The sequence below is a fragment of the Canis lupus genome, chromosome 24, assembly GCF_011100685.1.
Source record: "Canis lupus familiaris isolate Mischka breed German Shepherd chromosome 24, alternate assembly UU_Cfam_GSD_1.0, whole genome shotgun sequence".
In the NCBI taxonomy this organism is placed as follows: Eukaryota; Metazoa; Chordata; class Mammalia; order Carnivora; family Canidae; genus Canis; species Canis lupus.
The window spans coordinates 38,470,303-38,495,579 of NC_049245.1; the positions used below are offsets into that span (position 1 = coordinate 38,470,303).

Consider the following 25,277-nt stretch of genomic DNA (forward strand, 5'->3'; position numbering starts at 1 on the left):
AGTTTTCTGGAAGGTAAGGAGAGAGAAGGAAAAAAGACCAGGATGTTGCCAGCTTGGTGAACTATCCCTGTGTCTGAATCACTCAAGTGAGGAAGACAAAGAAGGTCCTATTTTCATGCAGAGGGTGTTCCCATCACAGGACATCCCGATACCCTGGGAGGGAGGGCAGTCAGGGGCTGGTTACAGAAAACCAGAAAGGGCAACCATGCTACGAGACCCTCTGCTCTTCAACATGGAATCCATGAGTCCTTCTGGTTCTAGCAAGAGAATATGCCTGCATAGAAAGAACAACGATAAAACACGTGGCTTACTGGACTTGATCAAAACTAAACGCTATAGGGTTTCAAAGGACACCATCACCAAAGTAAAAAGCCTTCGTGGTAGGAGAAAATACTTGCAAATCATAGATCCCGTAAGAGTCTTTGATCTGAAATGTATTTTAAAAAACCTCTTTCAACTCAACAACAAAAAGACACATATTTAAAAGGTGGCAAAGGACACTGGAGAGAAGATACACAAATAGCCAATAAGCACATGAAAAGATGCTCAGCATCATAAACCACCAAAGAAAAACACAAACTAAAACCACACAGGAGATTCCACTTTGCATTCACAAGGATGGCCAGAATAGAAAGGACTGACAAGGACACGTGTTGGCAAAGGAGGAGAGAGACTGGGACCCTTACACATTGTCAGTGGGGATGCAAAATGATGTGGCCACTTTAGAGAGCAGCGTGGTGGTTTCAAAAAGCTCAAACATGCAGTTAACATACGACCCAGCCATTCCACTCCTAAAGATACAGCAAGAGACATGAAGATGTACATCCACCCAAAAACCCGTGCATAAATGTTCACAGCAGCATTACCCAAAACAGCATAAGAAAAAAAAGAAGGAACAATCCAAATGTCCACCAACTGATGAATGGATAAACAAAATGTAGTATTACCCATGCAATGGAATATTAGTGATCCATGAAAAGGCCTGAGGGATTGATTCACCACATGGATGAATCTCAAATACCAATGCTAAGTGAAAGCAGCCAGACACAAATGTCACATACTGTACATTTCAATTTGTATAAAATGTCCAGAATAAGCAAATCCAGAGAGATGGTGGATAGGTCGGTGGTGGCCATGGGCTCGGGCAGAGGGGCAGGAGCCCAGGAGAATATGGGACGGAGTGCTTCCTTTTAGGGTGGTGAAGATGTTCTCAAAGGGATTGTGGCAACGGTTGCACAATATACTTGCGTACTAGAATATACCAGAAACAAACACTGACCTGTGTATGTTAAATGAGTGACTGGTACGTGGACTAGATCTTAATAAAGCTGGGATTTTTTAGAAAGGGAGGGTGTGGTGTGAGACCTTGCACCCCTTATGTGCTGGCCATCTGAATTACAAACAAGATCTCTTTCTCTTTGCTTATTTGGGATATAGCTCAAGCCCAAGAGTATTTGTTCTAGAGGGAAGTGAGTCCTGCACACACCTGAAAAGGTGTTTCCCTAGCAGCACGGCATCCTCCCGGCTCGGGTCCGCTGACAGGTGGCCACCTTAGGGAACCCCACCTCCGGCACGTGGAAAACGGGCACGGCGGCTCTGTGTGCCTCGCCGCCTCTGCCTGGGGCTTATTTACCTCATCTGGGCTAGACGCCTGGTACACGCGGCAGGAGTCCTCGTACTGCTTCTCGGCCTCGGCCTGGTCGGTCACGCCATTGGACTCGTACACGGGAGTCACGTTGTGGCAGAGTGCGATGGCCTTCACAGCCTCGTGCACACGGCTGCTCATGGTCCGCCGGACTTTGGTGGTGAGCGTGGGGCCCTTCTGAGCAGGTGGGTCCTGGGATTGCTAACAGGAAAGAGAAATGAACAAGGAAGATGACCGGAGACACAGAAGGGTCTAGAACATGGGGAAGAACCACCATGTGGAGATGTTGCTTTGCTTTCCAGGGTTTTAATATAGCTCTTAGAGACATCTACAGTGACACTGCAATAAATGGCACGTAATTTTTAGGGACCCGATCATTTACAATTGGAAAAAAAAAAATCCAAATGCAAAACAGAGAAAAACATTACAATTCAGTGAATGTGGGTAATTCTATCTTTGAACATGGGAATCGTCCTCCTCAGGGTGATGTCAGGGGCGTCTGACAGAGGGAGGCTGGTGTATGAAGCCAGGGCTTCTCAAGGTGCCACGACTGACACTTGGGGAGGATAATTCTCTGTTGCGGGAGCTGTCCTACACTCGGTATGCAGTAAAACTCAGATGCCCTCCCATGGTCCATGTAGCCGGCCTGATCAGCCCACTCACCTCTGCAAGCTCCCTCCTCCTCTCTCTGCTCTGGCCACACCGGCCTTGCCCTCTGCCTGGAACATCATTTCCCAGGTCTCAGCAGGGCTGGCTCACTCTGTCTCCTCACTGAGGTCTCAATCCAAACATTACCTACTCCAAGAGCCCCTCAGTTCATGGTGACCCCTTGTCTGCCCCATCGGAAGTCATGCTTCCACACTGCAACGTGTGATACCATGTTCAGTCTAAAAACAGGCCTGTTCACCTGAGGATTCTCCTGTTAAGCCATGAGAACATGACTTGTCTGTGTGTGTTGTTCATCACTGCAAGCCTAGTACCCAGGGCAGTGGCCGGCATGCACAGATATATGCTGAGCAAGTGAACAAATTAACAACTCAGTATTCTTATGGTGATGCTGGGGCATCCTCCCCCATGATTTTTTTTCTTTTTTCCAGGAAGAAGCAAATATCAAATTGACCAACATATCCTCCCAGGTTTTAAATCACAGATTTGGACCAAAGGAATCCCTGCGATGGTCTTTCCCCACAGCTGAGTCCCTGAAGTTAGACATGTCTCTGGACTTCCCGGATGCTGCATTCCATTAGACACATATTTTATCCAACAGAAGAGAACCGATCCAATCCCTCAGAGTGAATCGCGTTTTATACCCATGAACACATGGTTGCCCAAAACAGAGAACAGATGGGTCACGCGAAATAAGAATACGACTTTCATTTAATTTTTTAATACTATTTTTAGCAGTGGCATTAGACTCCCCAGGTAATTAGACAATTACTAAATTATTCTGGTCATGCAGGCACACATACTGCTCTGGCTTCCTGCTCTGTTAACCCCTGGTGTCAAGAGGACACGAGTTTCACTTCCAGGCCAAAGGGCACTGCGTGGTTACGGTAATTAGAGTAATGAATCAGAACTACAGTTTAAATGAATCATTATTTGCCAAGTGCTTTTAATTATAAAGAATTTAACTCTAAAATTATAACAAGGACTGGAGATTTGCAGAAAGGTTCTCTCCGCTGGAAAGACTAAGTCCAGAACGTTCTCTCTAAGCTCTGTAATTTATGTTCTAGCCGCAGCCACGTGTCTTCATTTTGCCCACATTCCTTGGCACCTGGAGCAAATTATTATTTGACATTAAGGGGAGTAACCAGACCTCTGAGGACGAACGCTATTGCCGTGACCGGCAAGTTTTAGTAGCAGTGGGTCTGAAGGACAAGCGGGGGGTGTCCCTCACACACATCGGGGTTGTACACACAATTGGATTTCGTGTCCACAGAAACACTTCCCCTAGTATTTCAAATGTGGGATGACATGGAGCCTTGGGGCTTTGTCCTCCAGGTGAAGCCAGTCAAGAGCAATGCAAAGAGAGAAACATGGCAGGCCAGATTTTCTACAAAGACCTGGCTTCCAGACCAGGGAGCCAGCTGCCAACAAATCAGAGGAGATGGGGGTGAAGGGCCCCAACCAACATCATGGGCCACGGGTGTAACATCTCCACGCCCATTTATTTCTCTATTACATTAATACTTGTCCCTCTTTCCAACCAAAGACATTCCAGGGAGGAGGAATTCAAATCGTGGATTCTGAAACTGTCTTTTCATTCTCAAAGGAGAGGCTCATCCATACACCAAATGGCAATCCACCTCCACCATGAAGGTGCTGGTAATTACCAGGGGCTCCGCCAGCATCCGTATGTGGGCCCAGTCTTCAAACATCCTCACATTCCCCATATGGAAGAGTTTCACATCATACAGTGTTTATCTGCAGCCTCCTCCACATAGGCCTTTAACCTACGCACATTTCTCCTTACTTAAAAAATACCAGGGGAAAACAAAAACAGATGTGGGATCCACAGGGGCAGGTTACAACTCTTTCTGCCCCGGGGAGAAACCACTGGTCCTCTTGTGGAGAGCTCCGCATGAGGTCAGGAGCTGGAAGGAGAAATTAAGGCCTCCACGTACACAGGCCCCTGACTTGGGCCCTTGGGGGGCTACCTCACACCACAGAACGCTCCAGGGCCATTCTACACATCCCAGCCAACACGAGACACACAGGTGACAATGAACGCGAGGCCTCCACTTCTCACTAGCGATCCACGGCAGGGGCACTTCCCAACAAGAACTCCAGTCTGAATTAGACGAAAGATTAATACAAAAAGGAAATGCTGATTCACCACAAACACCCATTTTCTTTCTAAACGCAATCGAGACATCACCACTTCAGGAGTGTTCATAAGAATGGATACTGTGAATGGGTGGCAACTGGTAAAAATACATTTATGTCAAAGGGGAAGAATTCATGTTCCAATAGCCCCGCTTTGCTCCTCCAAATAAAGCTCAAAGCTGATAGCTCATTAACCTCAAAGGGCCACCCCCACAGAGACGGGCTCAGAGCCAGTACTTCTGAATGAGTCAACTGAGTTACAGAACGTGTGGTGACTGAATAAACACAGTGTTCACTACTTAACAGGCATCTTCCAGCATGACAAAGGCAACAAATTTCAATTTCTTGAAATTGAACCCCATATAACACCGGGGTTCTCAACTTGGGCAGTTCTGCCCCCCATCAGGCAGTGTCCAGAGATATTTTTGGTTGTCAAGGGGCCACTAGAGACATCCAGATGGGGGACGCCTGAGTGGCTCAGTGGTTGAGCGTCTGCCTCTGGCTCAGGTTGTGACCCTGGGGTCCTGGGATCGAGTCCCTCATCAGGTCCCCCATGGAGAGTCTGCTTCTCCCTCTGCCTATGTCTCTGCCCCTCTCTCTCTTTCTCATGAACATATAAATAAAATCTTTAAAAAAAGAGTCATCCAGGGGATCCCTGGGTGGCTCAGTGGTTTAATGCCTGCCTTTGGCCCAGGGCGCAATCCTGGAGTCCCAGGATCAAGTCCCACATCAGGCTCCCGGCATGGAGCCTGCTTCTCCCTCCTCCTGTGTCTCTGCCTCTCTCTTTCTGTCTCTATCACGAATAAATAAATCTTAAAAAAAAAAAAAAAAGTCATCCAGATGGTAGAGGGCAAAGATGCTACTCAACACTCTACAAGCCATAGCGTGGCCCACACAACACACAATGATCCAGCCCAATGTGTCGTGATGTCAAGGCTGAGAACTAGGGTATAAAGCCACTGACACCATAAAAACTAGGGCCAGGACTAGGGTCAGGTTGGTGAGACTCTGCTATGCTAATGCAGAGCTGGATCCTGTCGATCTCAAATCTCACAGCTGTGTTCATCATGGGGTTCTACACTGAATTTTGTTAAACATTGCATTACAATATGATTTTATCTTGATCACTATATTTTGGGTTGTTGTGGGAGGTTTGTTTTTTTTTTTTTGTTTTTTTTTGCATCTCATTAAGTTTTGCTCCCTGGGCGCATAGCTCAGCCACCTTACCCAGCCCTGGCCCTGTTATAAAACCATTGAGGGGTGCCTGGGTGGCTCAGTAGGTGAAGTGTGTGCCTTCGGCTCAGGTCATGATCTCAGTCAGGGTCCTGGGTTCGAGCCTCTGAGTGGAGCTCCCAGCTCAGTGGGGAGCCTGCTTCCTCCTCTGACCCTCCCCCTGCTCATGCTCTCTCTCTCTCAAATAAAACCTTTCAAAAAGTAAAAAATAAAACCATTAAAAATGATTGTCATCATTGACATGAGTGGAAAAAAGAAAGTCTGAAAAGACATTCTAACAGTGGTTCTTAACTGGAAATGCTTCTCAGAAACCAATAAAGACTTTAAGATATATATATATATATATATATATATATATATATATATATATATATATATTTTTTTTTTTTTTTTACCCTAAAGCTAAAAAGTGCAGTAAGGCCCAGGAATATAGATATAAATATAGATACAGTGTCTCAAAACACTTGTCTCAAAACATTTTGATCACATAATACACCTGGGAAAGAAAATTCTTGAGTATCCTCCCTATGTATATTTAACTTTGTAAACATATTTGTGCTTTATAAAACAAAAGACGAATTCTAGAAATGTTAGGATAAAAATGAAAAACTGCATTTTTCACAGAGTTAGCTAGTAATACATTTAGGGTAAGGAACACTGAGCATTTATAGACTCAAAATTACACTTCAAATGGTCATATGCGTCATTCCATCATAAAGGGGAATGAAGCGCAGGTGCATGTTTCCACCTGGAAGAAGCTCAAGACTATGTGAAGCTGTCGAGATAAACCAGGTACAGGGCAGCCCGGTGGCTCAGCAGTTTAGCGCCGCCTTCAGCCCAGGGCATGACCCTAGAGACCCAGGATCAAGTCCCACGTTGGGCTCCCCGCATGGAGCCTGCTTCTCCCTCCGCCTGTGTCTCTGCCTCTCTCTGTGTGTCTCTCATAAGTAAATAAAACCTTTAAAAAAAGAAATAGGCATCGTAGGATTCCATTTATATGAAATGTCCAAAAAAGCAGACAAACCTACAGACACAGAAAGTAGACTGGTGGTTATGAAGGGCTGAGAATAAGGAGCAGATGTGGGAGTCTAAGAGATACAGGGTTTCTTTCTGGGGTGATTAAAATGTTCAGAAATCAGATAGTGGCAATGTTTGCACAGTGTTGAGAATATACTAAAAAACACTGAATTGTACAATTTAAATGGGTAAATACTGTCCTTGAGGATTACATCTCAATTTTTAAATTTTTAAGATTTATTTATTTGAAAAAAAAAGATTTATTTATTTGAGAGAGAACAGGCATGCGAGAGGGAGGGACAGAGGGAGAGGGAAACTTTAGCAGACTCTGCTCTGAGAGTAGAGCCCCATGCAGGACTCAATGTGGACTCGATCTCACAACCCCAAGATCACAACCCAAGCCAAAACCAAGAATTGGATGCTTAACCAACTATACCCAGATGTCCCTATATCTCAATTTTTTTAAGGTACTAATAAATAAATAAGCCAAAGGAAAAGTCATCCTATCTCCTTAGCCCGTTGTGGTTTTTTTTTCTCAAAATGCATTAGATATTTCCTTACAGTTCATTCAGGTTTATACTAATAATCTGGAGTCTTCCTGCAGAAACATTTGAAAGCCACCTCTTTATGAGGTTAATTTAGTTCAATGACACCCCTTAAACTGGTCATGTGGACACTTGTCACCTGCAAACTACATTTCAGTGTCCTGAAAATAAACCACTGCAGATTTCTGACTCCTATGACTCCTTCCACAGGACACCCCAAGGACTAGACCCGACAGATGTTCATCTGACATATGGGGGGGGGGGTTCCCGGGGTCGATCTCAATGCTATTAATAGTTAAGATTTAAATTTTGCTTTTAATTTTGAAGACAAAAATACAGAGCAAACACATGCTCTTATCTTTTCTTCTGGCATTCCAATGGGTCATCTTGCAATCTCTGTTTTGGGGTCCACAGATTTAGACGCTGGTGTTCTGAAAAACAGGGCAAACCTCAGATTCATGGTAGCTGTTCTCAAATGCTGCTGTACTTTGGAATCACCTGACTCACCTGTTAGCACTATAGGTCTAGAGATTCTTATTGTCCCAAGTGATCTGACCAGAAGTTCCAAATAGTGGACTTCATGAAACACCAGCATCAAATCTCATCATGAAACTCTGAAGTCCAGTGAATGACTGTAACGAGCTCTGACGAAACTTTTTGGGGTTGTGGTAATGGTTCCACAACTCTGTGAATTTACTTAAAAAAAATTATTGACTTGGATACTTAACATAGCTGAATTTTATGGTAGGTAAACTACACCTCCATAAAGCTGTTTTAAAAACCTGGGAAAGCCTTCATAAGCCTCATCATGAAAGTATTCATATGCTTTTAGACATCGTGAGAGAAGAATGCACACACCTGGCTAGGGTGGGCGGGTACTGTAATTCTGAGCTCACACCAGCCTCGAGATGACCTAATCCTGTAACACTCAGCTATTTTAAATCCAAGGCCAGGATGGGCGAATGAATTTATGAGCTTCCGCTAAGGAGGGGAGAATGGGGTAGCGTTCGTGGGTAAGAAATGTCATTTTCTGACTTTTAACACTTTACAAAGAGTGTTATCTGTGCTAAAGCAAAAATGGACCATAAAAGCTGAACTATGCAAATATTCTGAGAAGGGATGGTTTCTGTAAATACCACGAGCTCTTAAAACACCACCAAAATGGGCAAGGGTGTGTCTGCCGGGGTGGGGCAGGCACACACGACTATGAAGCTGGTATAATCATCAGCCGGCCAGCAGTGCTGAGGAGAGGGCTGGAGAGAGGGGGTTGTTCAGCCAGGCACGGGTAAGCGTGACAGCTCACACAGTGGAACCCCTCAGGTGGCGCCCAGAAGGCATTTGAGATCAATGGTTCAGAGGGAAGAGTCTGTTCCGAGACACAGAAACAAGGCAGCTCACCCTATCCAAAGTGCTGAAGGACTGAGCCGAGGAGAGGGTGACGGCAGGAGGGACGGAGTGGGGATGCAGTCATGCCTGGACCACATGAAAGTCTCAGCCCCAAAACAGAGTTAACAGTACAAAGGGGACTCTGTGCTCCCAGGAGAGAAGCAAGAGGAAAAGCAGGGAAACTGTGTGGGGCAGGAGGGCGGTGGTCCTGTACACAGCCAAGCAACGAGAGTGTAGTTTTGGCCTAGCGAGTGAGAAGGGATGAACACATAAGGCCAAACACATGAGCAGGTGGGAACAGATATCACAAAGGGCCTGGGACCAGAGGCGGGTAGGGATGGGGAAGGAAGGGGCATCTCTCAAATCTTTGGAGGGAGCAGTAGGGCAGATGGGGGTGGCACTTACAAAGACAAGAACCTCTGGAAGAGAAGCAGATGTAGTGGATGAGGGAAGAAAGTCGGGACTGTAAGTATACTGTCCTTATGATCCATACGCAGCCATGCCAAGCATGCAGGTGTCTTCGGGGTTAAAGCTCCAGATTGGGGCCGCAGACAGAGATGGGAGCCACTGGTACCTGCAGGGTGATGGAAGCTGGGGGAGGAGGGGACCACCCAGAGAGTGATACACAGGGGCCGGTACCGAGCTGTGGAGGCCCCAGGGCCCCAGAGGAAGACAGGTCCGAGAGGGACAGGGGGCTGGATGTGGTTTTTCCTTCCTGTCCAACTAAGTCCTCGTGAATTTTTAAGAGTCCTAAAGTATATCTTTGAAAATGGTCCATGGATCCATTTGGAGACAAGCCACAAATGCCCACACTGGGAGGCATCAGAGGATGACAGTACATGGATCAAATGAACTGTCCTCCATTTAAAATTCACTCCAACTTCCAAATTGTATCCCCTGCTCTGCCATTTGCAGGAGATAACCCTAGAAATCTGGACATGCCTGTCAGTGAATGTTCCAGAAAATGAAATGCCCAATGTAACTGTGGCATGAAGTATTCAGGGGTTCCACCTTTATGCCCTATAGGGAAATACTTCCTTTGCATTTCTAACTGGCCTCTGGCAATAAAATCATCATGTGTTTTGACCAATTTAAGCAAAACATGGCCTCTTTATTCTCATCTCCAGACAAGTGCCGTAACATGTAGCTGGTATAAGCAATCCGTCGGGCCTGACGTGTTTCAGAAACACCAAGGCATTTGTTCAGGTGTCATCTTACTTTTAAAACACAGAGGCCCAGCTCTCCCCTAATCTTAATGATTCAGAACCCCTCAGCTATGAGCCCCAAGTCATCATCCTTCCTTTTGTTTTTGTTCCATTTTGTTCTTAAAACATCACTAGCAATTCTGATTAGCCGAGGTAGGGACCCACTGATAGAACTTTTCAGGAATATTAGGGCACTTTCCAGTTAATACCTTTCTCTGAAAAAAGACTGATTTTGAAAAGCCTTGTGGAAACAAATGTGGGAGCAGAGAAGTCGTAGGCCATCTCTGATACGTTAATCCCTTTCACGTGATCACAGAGTTGAATACACACCAGAAACCGAAGCTGATTGTGACATTTTCATGAGCGGATCACTCATTCATGTTGCTTTGGCTCCTAATCAAGCCAAGCCAGTAAAACTAACCAGTAGGCTCACAGTGCTATTTCTGGCACCAGTTATTGGCCAAACAAGTTTCTCTAAGGTTTTTCCTAATATCCATAAAGCATTTCAGTAGAGCAGAGTAACTGTGGGAATGAGAGAGATTGGGGGAGGGGATATAACTGAAATTTCACTCAAAACATAAAGGCTTGATGGGTAAAAAGAGAGGTGGTTGGGAAGGAATAGGGAATGATGGCTAACGGGGATGGGGTTTCTTTTTCAGGTGATGGAGACAAATTGATTGTGGTGATAGTTACACAACTCTGTGAATACAGCAAAGACCACTGAATTGTACCCTTTAAATGGGTGAATTGTATGGTATTACGAATAAAATCTCAATACAGGTGCTAATAAATGCAAAAGAATTGTTTCAGGTATCAAAACAGAAGGTTTTACCTGGGTATAAATACTGAATATGTGGCTCTGAACTTCATCCATTGAGTCGAGGCCATAAGCCACGGTGCCTAGATGGAGCCGTTTGAAAACCATCTCATTCTGGGTAAGAGTTCCTAAAACACAAGACAGTTGAGTAACTGTGTCAACATCCTGGGGCTTCTATTCACACGAAGGGCGGCTGAAACTTTCTGAGAGTTTCCCACTCTCTGTCTGCTACACTGGTTTCAGCACTGCCCCTGCTGGGGAGATGTCTATAGTATTTGATGGGCCCAGATCTGAAATCCTTTTCTTTTGAAAGTGCCCTCCTGGGTTTCCGTGGGGAAAATGATCACCCTCGTTCCCTGGGATGGTCCAGAGAAGGGTCAGTCAGGGGGCCTGACTCATTCCATTGGCTGAGACAGTGGCCCATGATCTACCCTAGATTCCATCCTGAGGGAATCTGAACTTTGAGCAGACACAAACATGGACAGGAGATGAAAAAGGTGAAGAAAACAAAACAGCAGCAAGCATCCATCTCAAACCTCTCCAGAAAGAGAATCCAAGCCCTTGCTCTCACCGTGAAGCCTGTGAAGGCCCAGGAAACAGCTCACCTGTCTTGTCCGTGAGTAAGTAAGAAATCCTCCCCAGCTGCTCAGGGATGGTGCTAGAACGAACCACAGTCCCGGGGATTTTCGAGTCCCTCCGAATCACCCAGCTGTACACAATCTTGCCCATGTCGAGGTTCACACGCAGGCTAGTCAGAAAATCAGAGCCAACAGGTTAACGGGATATCTGTGGGGTTCCTTGTGACTACTTGAAGATGGCGAGGACTCTATGACACATCATCTGTGCCATAACATTTGGAATCCCCCCCTGTAGAAACACACCCCTGTGGCCGGATCCACAGATGTAACAAGAGTCAGCGGCACTACCGGATATCTCACTGAACAAATCATCACTGTTTCAAAGCTATTCTGTTTTAGATTAAAATAGAACAATGAAAGTTTAAAATGCCTTTAAAATACTGAAAAGGGGGGTGCCTGGGTGGCTCAGTTGGTGAAGCCAGTCAGCTCAGGTCATGATCTCAGGGTCATGGGATCGAGTCCCATGTGGGCTCCCTGCTCAGCGGGGAGTCTGCTGATCCCTTCCTCCTTCTATATGTGTGCTCTCTCTCTCTTTTTCAAATAAATAAAGAAAATATTTTTTAAAATAAAAAATACTGAAAAAGTAGTTGTCTTAGTCTTACTTTTTTTTTTTTTCTAAGATTTTATTTGTCAGGGAGAGAGATCATAAGTAGGGGGAGCGGCCTTGTTCTAGGGACACCATGGTATCAAAACTACAATCCCTATCCTCAGGAAAACATGAATTCTAGCTGGGCTGATATAAATATGCAAAAGAGCAAGAGGAATTATAATGCAATATATCGAGTTTAAGATAGAGATTATAAGTACTAGAAGTTTCAGGGAAAAAAATGTGATTTATTTTAATAATGACTTACTAAACATCAATAATGAGGAAAAGTAAGAAAAACATTCCCAACAATATAAAGCTAAATAGTTAAGCCTAGAATATACAAATAGAACAGTTCTAAAATATATTGGGGTGCCAGTATATGTGATGTGCAAAGTTATTTGCAACACATTACTCTGTAAAAAAAAAAAGGGGGGGGATCCCTGGGTGGCGCAGCGGTTTGGCGCCTGCCTTTGGCCCAGGGCGCGATCCTGGAGACCCGGGATCGAATCCCACATCGGGCTTCCGATGCATGGAGCCTGCTTCTCTCTCTGCCTGTGTCTCTGCCCCTCTCTCTCTCTCTGTGACTATCATGAATAAATAAATAAAATCTTTAAAAAAATAAATAAATAAAAATAAAAATAAAAAAAAGAAAAAAGGTACGGACGCCTGGGTGGCTCAGCAGCTGAGCGTCTGCCTTCAGCCCAGTGCCTGACCCTGGGGTCCCAGAATCGAGTCCCGCATTGGGCTCCCTGCAAGGAGCCTGTCTCTCCCTCTGCCTGTGTCTCTGCCTCTCTCTCTGTGTCTCTCATGAATAAATACATAAAATCTTTAAAGAAAAAAAAGATTCTATGTAGAGTTAAAAGAATCCCCCTTTAAAACAGAAAGCAGGCTAGAAAAAATATGTAGCAAATTAAGCACTTATCACTTAGTTGTGAGATTAGAAGTGATTTTGACCCTATTCTTCTGCCATTGTGAATCTTTGGTTTTTCCTACTAAGACAATCTATTATTTACATCGTTTTATAAGAGCATTTATTCAGCCTCCAAGGGAGGCATGCAAACAACTGCATGTGCCACCACTGCTCATCGATCACAGTATTTCCCACTGAGCCCAGGGTCTCTCTCCACAACAGCACTCCCGTGCCACCACCAACCTCCTGAGCTGGTAGGTAAGATGGACTCTACATGACATCCTAGCATTGAGTCGGCAAGGCAAGATCTTTTGGGCAAAGACTAATTCATGGAAGGTTGGTGCAGAGGGGAAGTGCACTTCTGCTGCTAGAACCACAGAGCGTGGCTCACATTCCTGACTGTCCCCCGTCAGCATTCTTCAAAGAGTAAAGAGAAGAAAACGTCATGGCTCATTCTCCGCTTACCTGATGGGAATGATGTTGGAAAACAAGAGGAGGAAGCGGATGATCTGTAGGTACCAACGACCAGCAAAGTGCTGAAGGGCAACCATGACCAGTGACACCACCACCAAAGCACCAAAGAGGATCTTTGTGAGGCAGTTCACCTCCAGGTCAAACAGGCCAATCTGTGGGACGATGCACAAAGGGAGCCTGTGGTTAGCTGGTGCAACCCAGAGCCCACCTGGAGAACTGGTCCTTCACTCAAGAACACCTGCCCCCCACGTGAGACAGTGGGACCAAGCAAACCCTGTATCTTTGGTTGAGAGCACTGGGCTCCAAGGGCCAGGGTTCCTAACAGACATCCAACAGACCTCAAAGAATTCTGATTTCAATTTTTTAATTTAACAGTTAAGAAGACTTAGACTTAAAAAAAAAAGAAGAAGAAGAAGACTTAGACTTGGAAACACATAAGCAGGTTACTACTGCATTTGGTGGTGCTCAGCACGGAGGGACCTCTACCATCTTTTGCTGCAGCCTGTAAAACAGCTCAGTCTCACACTCTCGGAACTGCACCACGCACTGATTCAGCGCTTCCTGACAGTTCAGGGCATGTACACTGGTGGTATCAGATGTTTACAGGCTGCATTAATGAACACGATGATTTTAATAATTACAAATTTATTTTAATGTGGATGCAAAAACACATAACCAGCACACCAAAGCCATAACTTCACAGAAACGTGATCTAGGATAAGGCTAAACACGGAATAAATGGCATTCTAGTTGTAACGATGGTCGTTGACAGTGGGTGGCAATGACCAGAAGTTGGGAAATATAGTGTCTGTTCATGATGTTGACAAAGGAGATCATTCTACAATTTCTGGCTAAGTCTTAAAAATTGGAGGAGGGGTGGGACATCTGGGTGGCTCAGCAGTTGAGCGTCTGCCTTCGGCTCAGGTCATGATCCCAGGTCAGGGGATCGAGTCCCACATCAGGCTCCCTGCGAAGAGCCTGCCTCCCTCTGCCTCTCTCTGTGTGTCTCTCATGAATAAATAAAAATCTTAAAAAAAAAAAAAACAAAAAAACTGGAGGAGGGGTAGGGCTGGGAGGGTCAGGTCATGACATGAAATGAGTGATAACGGGCCCGCCAAGCAGATAGTAGAGCCAATCCCGTTTGCCATGCCACAGCCAGTCTTAGGGGAAGGGGACAAAAGGCTGGGGGGAGAGTTGGGGGGTTTGGGGGTTGGGTCTGAGCCTGCCCCTTCCTCACCCTGCAGGAAGCCAGGACCCAGTGCTTCTCAAGGCCACTGCCCGGCTCAGACGAGCCTATGGAAGCACCTGGGCTCACAGGCCAGTGGGGGGAGGACTAAATGGGTGCATGTGAAGGATGCAGCACAACACATGGCGCACAGTCAGTACTCAAGTGTATAACTTAAAAATCTTTAAAAATTTTATGAATACACATACATGCATACGAATACACACATATGTGGTACACGGATGCGTGTGGAGTTAGGTGGATGCGTGTGGATACAGGTGCGCACACACCCACGTGAGAAGACAGCAAGCTTATATAAAGGAAGTAACACGGTTAGGTGTTCCTGTCTTTAATCCCACTCCTCACCCGCCAACACCAAGCATCAGGGGACGTCAGGTCAGAAAGTTCTGACGAGGAAATGCGTCCTACGACCGCGTACACACCTTACTTCGAGGGTTTGAGGTATTCATGACACTCCGGAGTTCTCTGCCGCTGTAAAGAACAACACCCACAACAGTACCTAAACACAACGCAAAGAAACGTTAATGTGGATGAGGGTCCCCGGGCCACCCCAGCCACCCCGGCCACCCCGGCCACCTGCACTGGAGCACCAGCCACAGGCAGCCATCCGAATCTAAATTCAACCGGAACTAGTATATCCAGTCCCCCGTCTTCCCTACACTTTGGCCACAGTTTCAAGCGCTCAGTAGGCACAGCGAGGATACCGAGCGCCTTCGTGGTCGCCCAAAGGTCTGCTGCTCAGGGCTGGTCTACGGGTCCAGCGGCCTGACAGCTGAGGGGTGCGGGGGGGCGGGGGGGGCAGAGGTCTGGCCTTCATGCCGCTGCCCTCAGAGGCTTCCAGAGGCGCTTAGAACATTCCAGTCTTCATAAGCTATTGTGGAAACTTCCAAACACACTCTTCTTAAGCGTTCTTCCCGCTGAGTCTGATTCCGTTCGGATTCTGTGTCTAACTCTAGAATACCTGGGGGATGTCTGTCCGGACAACCCTTTCCTGAGAACTCCCCCACCCCCTCTGCCTTCCCCCCATTATCAATCTTTCTAAAAATCGATGACTTATAACAGAAACACAAAAGGCCAGTTAACGTTAGAAAAGATGCTCAACTTCCTGAATAATCAAAGAAATGCAAAATAAGCCACTTTTATCTCTAGGACAACAACAAAAATTCCACAGGTTGATAACATCCGAGAGGTGGAGACATGGGCCCTGTCGTAACTCACTGGAGTGGGCAGGAGTATATAGATGGGGAGCCATCTGTTTTGGGGTGAACCTGGTAACCCTATTAAAAATTTACCTTTGTCTCCCCTTTTCAGTGTACGCCACACAAACGCTCAACACAGTGGGGAAGACAGACAATGAAGGGAGGAGACAAGAAGGAGGTCATCACGGACAATGGAAGGTGCCATTGCGACAATCAGGCAGAGGAACAGACTGGGAAGGAGCTGGAGTAGACTGCCCGGTGGTACTGGGTGGGCAGAGAAGCAGTCCCGGGGTTGAGGACGCCTGAGCAGGAGCTTGACACCCCCCCACCCCCATCCCCACCCCCGCCCGGTTGAGCCCTCAGGGAGGCTCCGAGGAACACAAGCAATCTGGTCTGTGCGGGGACAGCAAACACCTCACCTCTCCTCCCCCCCCGAGGAGACACAAAGCCTCCAAGAGCTTCCCACAGAGCTGGTCAGAGCCCAAGCCCAGGTGAAGCAAGGGACCGTGTGTCCCCGACAGAGCCCCGGGAGGAGACACTGAAGTCCCCCCTCCAAGCTTAATGCACATAATGCGGTTCCCTTCCAGGAAGGCTCAGCAGATGGCAGGCCGGGGCGGGCCCCCTGGCTGGCTCCTGGGCAGATGGTGGCCCCGTGAACGCAGGCCTGCGGCCACAGCAGATGGTCAGACCAGGGCGGCCACGCAGCCACTGCACTCGCTGCTGCACAGATGTGGTCGGTCTCCGTCACCGACGTCCAGGGTTCAAGAGGGTTCCTAATAATGAGGGCCTCCACTGGCACCGGCCAACCCTGAGGCCTCCCCCAAGGCTGAAATGAGAGCGGCCCTTCTCCCCAGGCCTGCCTGTGCCCAAGGCCAGAGCCACCTCCACGAGATCCAAACGCCGGCCACGGTCACCCAGAGAGAAACCACACGTGCATGCTGGTTTGGTCTGTACTGGGCTGTAAAGGTTCTGAGGTCATTGCCAACTTTTAAATACAGGAACCTGAGAATCCTGGCTTCTCCTAGAAAATTGGGAAATCTGGTGACACTGAGTCCGTGTTCCCCACGGTATTACCAGCAGGTGTCAAGCATGGGCATGCCCTTTATCCAGGGGCAGGTTCCCACCCCCCCTTCAAGACCTCCTGACCTGAGCCTCTCCACACCCCCTCTGCCCCCTGCCCCCCTCTCATCCTGGCAGGGGACAGAGCGCAGAATCCTCTCCACCCGGCCAGCTGCTGTCTCCAGGTCAGACTGCGGCGGTCGGTAGCACACAAAGTTCTCCCTACCTCTCCATGACAGCGTGGTCCTGGGGTCAGTGCCCACTCTCTGACGCCTCTGTTCCCAGTCCACGACAGGACAGATGCTACCCCCAAGACTGAGCTTTTAGCAGTTAGACATGGGGCCGCGACATTCAAGCATGTGACCACAGGACGAGTCCCGTCAAACAGGGTCTAGACCAGCTGGGGTCCAAAAACTCGTGCAGCCTGGTGCACATGGCGCGACGGCCTGCAGGGCCACAGACTGAGCCTACAGACTGGGGTCAGGGAAGGCACAACAAACTGGAGAGTCTGCAAAGAACTGGGCTCCGTCCTAACACCTGCTCTGCCAAACCCCCGGCCTCCCCAGCCTCCGTATCCCTCCCCCAGCCCTCCGCATCCCTCTCCAGCCCCTCCCCATCCCTCCCCCATCTTGCCCCCAGCCCTCCACATCCCTCCCCCCTCCCGCCCCATCCCTCCACATCCCTCCCCACCCCTCCCCACCCCTCCCCCATCCTTCCCCCATCCCACCCCATGACTCCTCAGCCCACACTGCAGGGTTGCCATGGTAACTGCATCCTCTACACACTGAGGCCAGCCAACGCAGCTGGACCCTAAGCACCGCCTGGCAAGCTTTTTCATTTCTTTTTAAACTTCCAAGTGGTAACAGCAGAGTAACCAAAACACGGGAGTTAGACTATAAGGAGAAGAGAGAGGTGAAATCTCACAGAATTAAGATTCCTAACGATGGCCGTTTCCTGGGTGGAGCACCAGAGGAAATGGCTTGCAAAGAGCTTCATGCTTGCATCAGGATGAGAATGCAGTCAGGTGACTACTCACTGAGCAGCACGGGAAACTGAGGCCAACTAGGAAATAGTAAACATCCAGCTTCTCAGATTCACTCCAAAACCTACTGAAGGGCTTGGCGGGTAATGCCACCAGGTCATTGGAATCACTGCGCTCTCTCTTCCCACCAATCACAAACTTTGAAATCTTTTCTCCCAACTTCAAGATCCCAGCTTGTTCTCCACTCTCTTCCTTCCAGGAGGAGGACCTCCTAGGCTGCATGACCTTAGGTGAGTTGCTTAACCTCTCTGAGACTCAACTCTTCATTCCACTAAATCCCCATTTAATGATCTGAGACCAAAACAAGAGAATGGCAGCAAAACATTTCGTAAATAAAAAACCTGATAAATAAAAGACTCATTACCCTTCCTCTCTTGAGATTAAAGCTGACAAGTCCCTCCAACTCAGAATTCTCCAATCACTTCAATCACTTCCCTTCATACTGGCTTCAGAGGGATTTCAGAGAGGGCCCCCATTTCCTCTCAACTCCTCTATAATTTGCATTAAGATTAAACTACAAATGCCATGAGGGTGGAGGCAAGGATTTTCCGGCATGCCCATGCCGCTGCAGCACTGAGACCTAGCAATGCAGCGTGGCAGCATTACATAGAGAACATTAAGAAAAGTTTTTTAGGGGGTCCTGGCTGGCTCACTCGGTAGAGCATGGGACTCTTGATCTCAGGGTCATGAGTTCGAGCCTCACATTGGGGAACAGACTGTACTTAGAATGGAATTTTAAGAATCCTTTACAACTTTTTTCAGGGGTGCCTGGGTGGCTCAGTCGGTTAAGCATCTGCCTTCAGTTCAGGTCATGACCTCAGGGTCCTGGGATCCAGCCCCATATCAGGCTCTCTGCTCAGCGGGGAGTCTGTTTCTCCCTCTACCCTTCCCCCTCCACTCAGGTTCTCTCTCCCTAGCTCTGCTCTCTCTCTCTCTCTCTCTCTCAAATAAACAAATAATCTTAAAAAAAAAAAAAAAAAGGTAGCTGTTTCCCTTGTATGAGGCGGCGGGAGGGGGGGGGGCGGGAGGGGACTGGAAGTCAGCTTAGGAGGCCTCTGGGAGGCTGACAAAATCCTGATTATTGATCTGAGCATTGGTACTGTTTGGGATTCAGTTACTCTTCTGTATTCGTGCTACCTTTCAATAAAAGGGAAGAAGAATGTCTGCCTGCAAGAAATGACGTGCGTACCATTCACGTGCCTGCTTGGTAAGGAGAGGGGCACATCCCAGGCGCCTCTGAATTTTACCTCCTCATGTTCTAATCTCCATTCACACCCTCTATGTTCTCCATCCCAAGGTGTGTGCTTTCTCCTTCCACACACCTCCTGTCCCCGCGGGCAGTGTCTGCACAGAGCCACAAGCACAGACTGGGCACAAGTGTCCAGTGCTCAGGTTAGAGCCAAGGTAAGGCCCCTCTGCTGGTAAGTTTTCCTAACTTCACTCCATGAACCTAGATAAATTCAAATATTTTAATATGAAACTATATAAGCATCCTCCCCCCAAATCAGGGTATTTTCTAATTTTAAAGCAGGTAAGATTTTCTCAGCATGTCATAAAAACCAGAAACCATAAGGGGAAAAAAAATCAATTGGTTCGAGGATATACAAATTTTCAATTTTGTGCCAAAATACCAATGGGGTCAACTGGGAGATAGTAATTACAACTAAGATAACAAACAGAAGGATACTATGCTTAGGACAAAGCGTTCTTAGAAATCATTTTTTAAATGAACTCATCAACAGCAAAAATGGACACAGGGCATAAACTGACAATTCACATATACACTTTAGAAAATGCAAATGAGGGCACCTGGGTGGCTCAGTCAGTTAAGTGTCTGCCTTCAGCTCAGGTCATGATCCCAGGGTCCCCGGATCAAGTGCCCCATCAGGTTCCTTGTTCAGCAGGGAGCCTGCTTCTCTCTCACCCTCCCTCTGTCTGCCACTCCCCCTGCTTGTGCTCTCTCTCTGGGTGTAAATAAAGAAGTAAATAAAATCTTTTTTAAAAAATGCAAATGAAGAGGGAACATTAAAAAAAAAGTCCAACTTCACAAATGACTGTTTTGTTTTTTTTTTTTTAAGATTTTATTTTTGGGGGATCCCTGAGTGGCTCAGCAGGTTTAGCGCCTGCCTTCAGCCCAGGGCATGATCCTGGAGTGCCAAGATCAAGTCCCACGTCAGGCTCCCTGCATGGAGCCTGCTTCTACCTCTACTTCTCCCTCTGCCTGTGTCTCTGCCTCTCTCGCTCTCTGTGTCTCTCATGAATAAAAAAAAAAAAAAAAAAGATTTTATTTTTGGGACACCTGGATGACTCAATCAGCTAAGCATCTGACTCTTGATTTCAGCTTAGGTCATGATCTCAAGGCTGTGAGACCAAGTCCTGTATGAGGCTCCATGCTCAATGCAGAGGCAGCTTGGGATTCTCTGTCTCTCAAAAAAATAAATAAAATCTTTAAAAAAAAATGTTGAAGTAATCTCTATGCCCAACATGGGGCTTCAATTTACAACCCCAAGATCATGAGTCACATGCTCCGCCACCTGAGCTAAGCCAGGAACCCCCACAAATAACTTTTAAAAGCAAATCAATATGTTAGATATTTATTCAACATATATCACATAGGCAGAAATTTAAAAGTCCAACTGAACATGGTGTTGGCAAGGATGCACATATAAGGTCAGGTTATCAGGAGTGTGATTCAGAAGAAGGAAGTTTGCTAGGCGAACCAAAATGTAAAATGTATATGCCCTTTGCCCTAGGAATCCTGTTTCTATGGAAACGAGGACAACATCAATATTTAGAACTTCTATCTGGAAAAACCAAACAAAGCACATCAAAGACAAAAACAAAAGACAAACAATAAACTCTGAAAAGAGATTTGCATCACACATGAGATGACAGTTTGATACTCTCCCTACATGCTTACAAGTTAATAAGAAAAAGAAGAAACAAAGTAGACTGACCAAAACATTTATGGTCAGTGGTCCCCATATTCACAATGAAATAATAAACATCAAAACCGTAACAAGAGACCTTCTATCACCTAACAAGAATAATAACACCATGGAACTGCTGCATATCAAATAGACCATAAAATCTTTTCAAAAACCAGAAATGGGAAACTCTCACAAACAAATAAGGGAATCAGAAGAACCACAACAGAAAAACAGCTCAGGGCACAGAATGTCCAGGACAAAGGAAGAGACCACACAGACCACGAAGAGGGCCAACCTTCCAGGTACTCTAGGAAATGCAAATCAAAACAGGCTCCTTATTTTTCTGACAAATTATTAAAGATTAAAAGGAATAATTAGGGGCACCTGGGTGGCTCAGTGGATTAAGCGTCTGCCTTCCACCCAGGTCATGATCTCAGGGTTCTGGGATCCAGCCCTGCAAGGACTCCATGCGGACCTGGGAATCTGCTTCTCCCTCTCCCACTACCCCTACCCCCCACTCGTGCTCTCTTTCTTCCAAATGAATAAATAAAATATATTTTTTTTAATTTTTAAAAATTAGGGATGCCTGGGTGGCTCAGTGGTTGAACATCTGCCTTCAGCTCAGGGTGTCATCCTGGAGTTCCAGAATCGAATCCCACATAGGGATCCCTGCAGGGAGCCTGCTTCTCCCTCTGCCTATGTCTCTGTCTCTCTCTTGAATAAATAAATAAATCTTAAAAAAAATTTTTTTAAATAGGGATGCCTGGGTGGCTCAGTGGTTGAACAGCTGCCTTAGGCTCAGGGCAAGATCCCAGGTCCCAAGATCAAGTCTCAGGGAGGCTGCTTCTCCCTCTTCCTGTGTCTCTGTCTCTCTCTCTATGTCTCTCATGAATAAATAAATAAAATCTTCTTTTTATTAAATCTGAAAATTGGGCAGCCCGGGTGGCTCAGTGGTTTAGCGCTGCCTTCAGCCCAGGGCGTGATTCTGGAGTCCCAGGATCGAGTCCCATGTTAGGCTCCCTGCAGGGAGCCTGCTTCTCCCTCTGCCTGTGTCTCTGACTCTCTCTCTCTCTCTGTGTCTCTCATGAATAAATAAATACAATATTTAAAAAATAGATAGATAAATAAATAAATAAATAAATAAATAAATAAATAAATAAATCTAAAAATAAAGGGAATAGTTGTTAATAAATGACTTCAGAGGGGAGAAAAACTGGGAAGGAAGAGTAACCACTTCTGGGAGAGGTGGGTAGACACACGGTGGGGAAGGGCTGCTCCAGGTGCTGGTGGGTGTGGGCGTGTGGGCGTGGCTTCAGGTGTGGGTGAGGCCATGGTGCAGCGGGAAGAACCTTAAGGACCCATTTCTCACTTTTTTAGCCATCAGGAGGAATTGAGGGACACTCCAGATGAGGCTGCAAATGCAGACAGGCGATGGAAGAGGAAAAATGGCAGACAGCCTAAAGGGAGCGCTCAACTCTGTCCATCTGCAGGAAGGAGTCCGTCTGGTCTGTGGATGGTGAGCAAGGCGGCCCCGGTCTAGTCTGTGCTGGCCTGAGCTCCGCATCCCCTTCCCCAGCCGCAGAGCATCCTGACTATCTGTTGTACCAAATAGCCGCAAAGCAGCATCAAGCAAAAGAACACAATTTGAGAGGAGGGAGATGTGCTTGGGAGGGAAAAAGTGATCCTCCAACAGTAAAGACAGGATGTTGCCAGTAGTGTGATTTTCTGTTAATAGTAGTATACACTGTCACATAATATATGTAACATAAGATAATAACAAGAGCTGCACAGTACATTCCGCTGCTGGAGCAAAGTGCCTGGGTTCAAGTCCCAACTTTGCCTTTTAACTGGCTGTGTGACCCTGGGCAAGCTACTTAACCTCACTGAGCTTGGATTTCCTCGCCCACAGAATGGGAGTACTACTCGCACTCCTCCCGCATGGTCATGTTGGGAGGGGTAAGTGAACTGGGTGTAAGGCATGGGGGGAGCACCCCACTGATACCAACCCCTGCTGCTGCAGACACTGCTCAGCCCCTGGAGACACTTCTGCTCAGTTTCATTCCAGCTTTCAAAACGAAAAGGCACCGATCTCCACATTATCCTGGTGTTTAACACCAAGGCTCCAGCTCAGGCCCAGTGGCCCGTTCCTGGACACCAGGGCCCCTGACTGGGCAGGACCAAGCTCAAGAGCCCCCACGGACACTATGTCCAGCCAGAACATCAGGCTGGCCCAATTTCTGGTAGAGATTAGAATGTCAATCTCAGGTGGCAATTAAGGGCTATTCCCAGAGTGGATGCTGTAGAACAGTCCACCGGCCAGAGCAGCTTCTCTTACAGGCGTATACAAGTGTCCGAGGGGCAATTAGATGTCAGTCAGATTCCCTGGAGGGGCTGGAGCAAGTGGAAAACACTGTTTGACTGACGACTAATTTTCCCAACTGACAGATGATTATTCTAATTATACAAAAGGATTTTCTTTCCTTTTCAAATTGCTAACACATTCCTCAGAAAAGGGCGCCCTTACCCGACGCGATGACAGTGCCGGCCCAGAGCGTGTTCTCAATGCTCAAGCTCTCGCTGATCGGAGGGTCGCTGTCCTCCTGGAAAAGACCAACAGACGTGCATTTACCTACCGAGGATTTGAGAGAACCCACGGGCTGTTTCCAGCCTGCTCTTCCTAAGAGAGGAAGAGAGGATGACCCCTACTTGGAAAGCCATAGTTCAGCCAGGAGAGGAGGATCAAGCTCATAAACCACTGTCCTTGGCATGGTTTTCATCCCCATGGCAATACATGAAAAAGCTGTTCATGATTGAAGAAGGACAGGCTTCTAATACTGAAGACATGTCTTACAATGAAGAAGTAAAATGCAGAAGCAAATCAAACAAAAACAGCACTTTGCTGGCCAGTCCTATGGCTTCTAGAAAGAGACCATGAATTTAATTTGGATTCTATAAATCTATTATCCCAGAGTCTTCAAATAATTTAAATCCAAATTAAATTTCTATCCTTAAAAGTTGGGAAGTGGCTTAAAAATTGTTTACAATGCCAGCCAGGACTTCAGTGAGTAGAAGAGGTCATGGATACGTCTGAAGGGGACAGAAGAGTACCTGCCCTCACACAACAGAGTAACATTAATTATAACAATACTTGACTCTATGTTGTGAGGTAATTGAAGCTGTTCGAGGCTGGTAGGCTCAGCCTACTTACTCTGGTAAAAGTTCCCACAAAGTTGTGAATGTCGATATTTGGCTCTTCTGCATAGACATATGATCGAATCTGAAGGAGATCCTGTTCAACAGAGGGAACATTATGGAGTTAAAGTTCATGATTAAAGAGATTTTGGGAGCCCCCCCCCCCCACTATTTTTCAAGAGTAATTCTATCTCCCAAACAGCAAACAGGTTCTCAAAGCTACAGGGCCAGTGGAAAAAAGAAGAAAAAAAATTTCTATGAATGAAGTTTTAGGACTCGCTACACACAATATCCCACAACACCCTGACAGATTCCACAGTAAAGATGCCTGTTTATCTGTGTTCACCCAGTGTTTCCTAAACTGGTTGACAGCCAAGGTCCCCCTTCTGTCACACTGCAGTTTCCAAGAGTTGTTCGTACCAATGGAAATCCTTGCTCAGTCAACAAGTGGTTATTGGGCCCTACTCTGTGTAAAGCCCTGGAAAAGGCAGAGGAGTAAAAAGCAAAAAAGAACACCTCACACCCATTAGGATGGCTACTCTCAAAAAAGTATTGGTGAGGATGTGGAGAAATTGGAACTCTCGTACACTGTTGGTAGGAATGTAAAATGGTGCAGCTGCTTTGGAAAACAGTATGGTGGGTCCTTGAAAACTTCACAGGGAATTACTGTATAATTAGCAGTCCTCTTGCTGGGAACTGAAGGTGGGACCTCAAAGATATTGCACAGCCATGTTCGTGAAGGATTATTCACAACCACCAAAAGATGGCAACAACCCATGCATCATCAATGGATAAATGGATAAAGAAAATGGGATACATCCATACAATGGAATATTGTCCAGCCTCCAAAAGGAAGGGAATTCTGACACAGGCTACCACGTGGATGAAACTTTGGAACATGACGCTAAGTGAAATAAACCCGTCATGAAAGGACAAATCCTGTATGATTCCACTTCTATGAGATCCCTAGAGCAATCAAATTCATATCTAGAGAGTACATGGTGGGTGCCAAGGACTGGGCAACGGAGAATTGTTTGATGGCTATAGAGTTTCTGTTTTGCATGGAGATGGATGGGAGTGAGGGTTGCACAACAATGTGAATGTACTTAACACCACTGAACTGCGCATTTTAAAGGGATAAGATGATAAATTTGATGTGTATTTTACCACAATTAAAAAACTGAAAAAAAAATCTCCAATCAGGAGATTGGGCTACAGGGAGGTGGGCAGAGGCTACTGGCTGCCCCCATAGGCAGGGCTTGAGCCCTCTACTAACTAGCTGGGGGACCCCATATGCAGATGTGTTTATTCTGTGGCCTCTATG

General features: G+C 46.6%; 1 protein-coding gene across 2 annotated transcripts in view; it reads right to left on the minus strand.

Moving 5' to 3' along the window:
- The window catches only part of ATP9A (ATPase phospholipid transporting 9A (putative)), a 133,014-nt gene that overhangs the window by 49,369 nt on the left and 58,368 nt on the right, over positions 1-25,277 (minus strand). For both annotated transcript variants that reach the window (XM_038572611.1, XM_038572612.1), the window contains exons 8-14: positions 23,970-24,050; positions 23,286-23,361; positions 14,954-15,030; positions 13,277-13,437; positions 11,280-11,422; positions 10,690-10,802; positions 1,634-1,846 (exon numbers count right to left, since the gene is read on the minus strand). In XM_038572611.1, the coding sequence (XP_038428539.1) occupies positions 1,634-1,846; positions 10,690-10,802; positions 11,280-11,422; positions 13,277-13,437; positions 14,954-15,030; positions 23,286-23,361; positions 23,970-24,050 (864 nt within the window). The remainder of the gene's footprint in view (positions 1-1,633; positions 1,847-10,689; positions 10,803-11,279; positions 11,423-13,276; positions 13,438-14,953; positions 15,031-23,285; positions 23,362-23,969; positions 24,051-25,277) is intronic.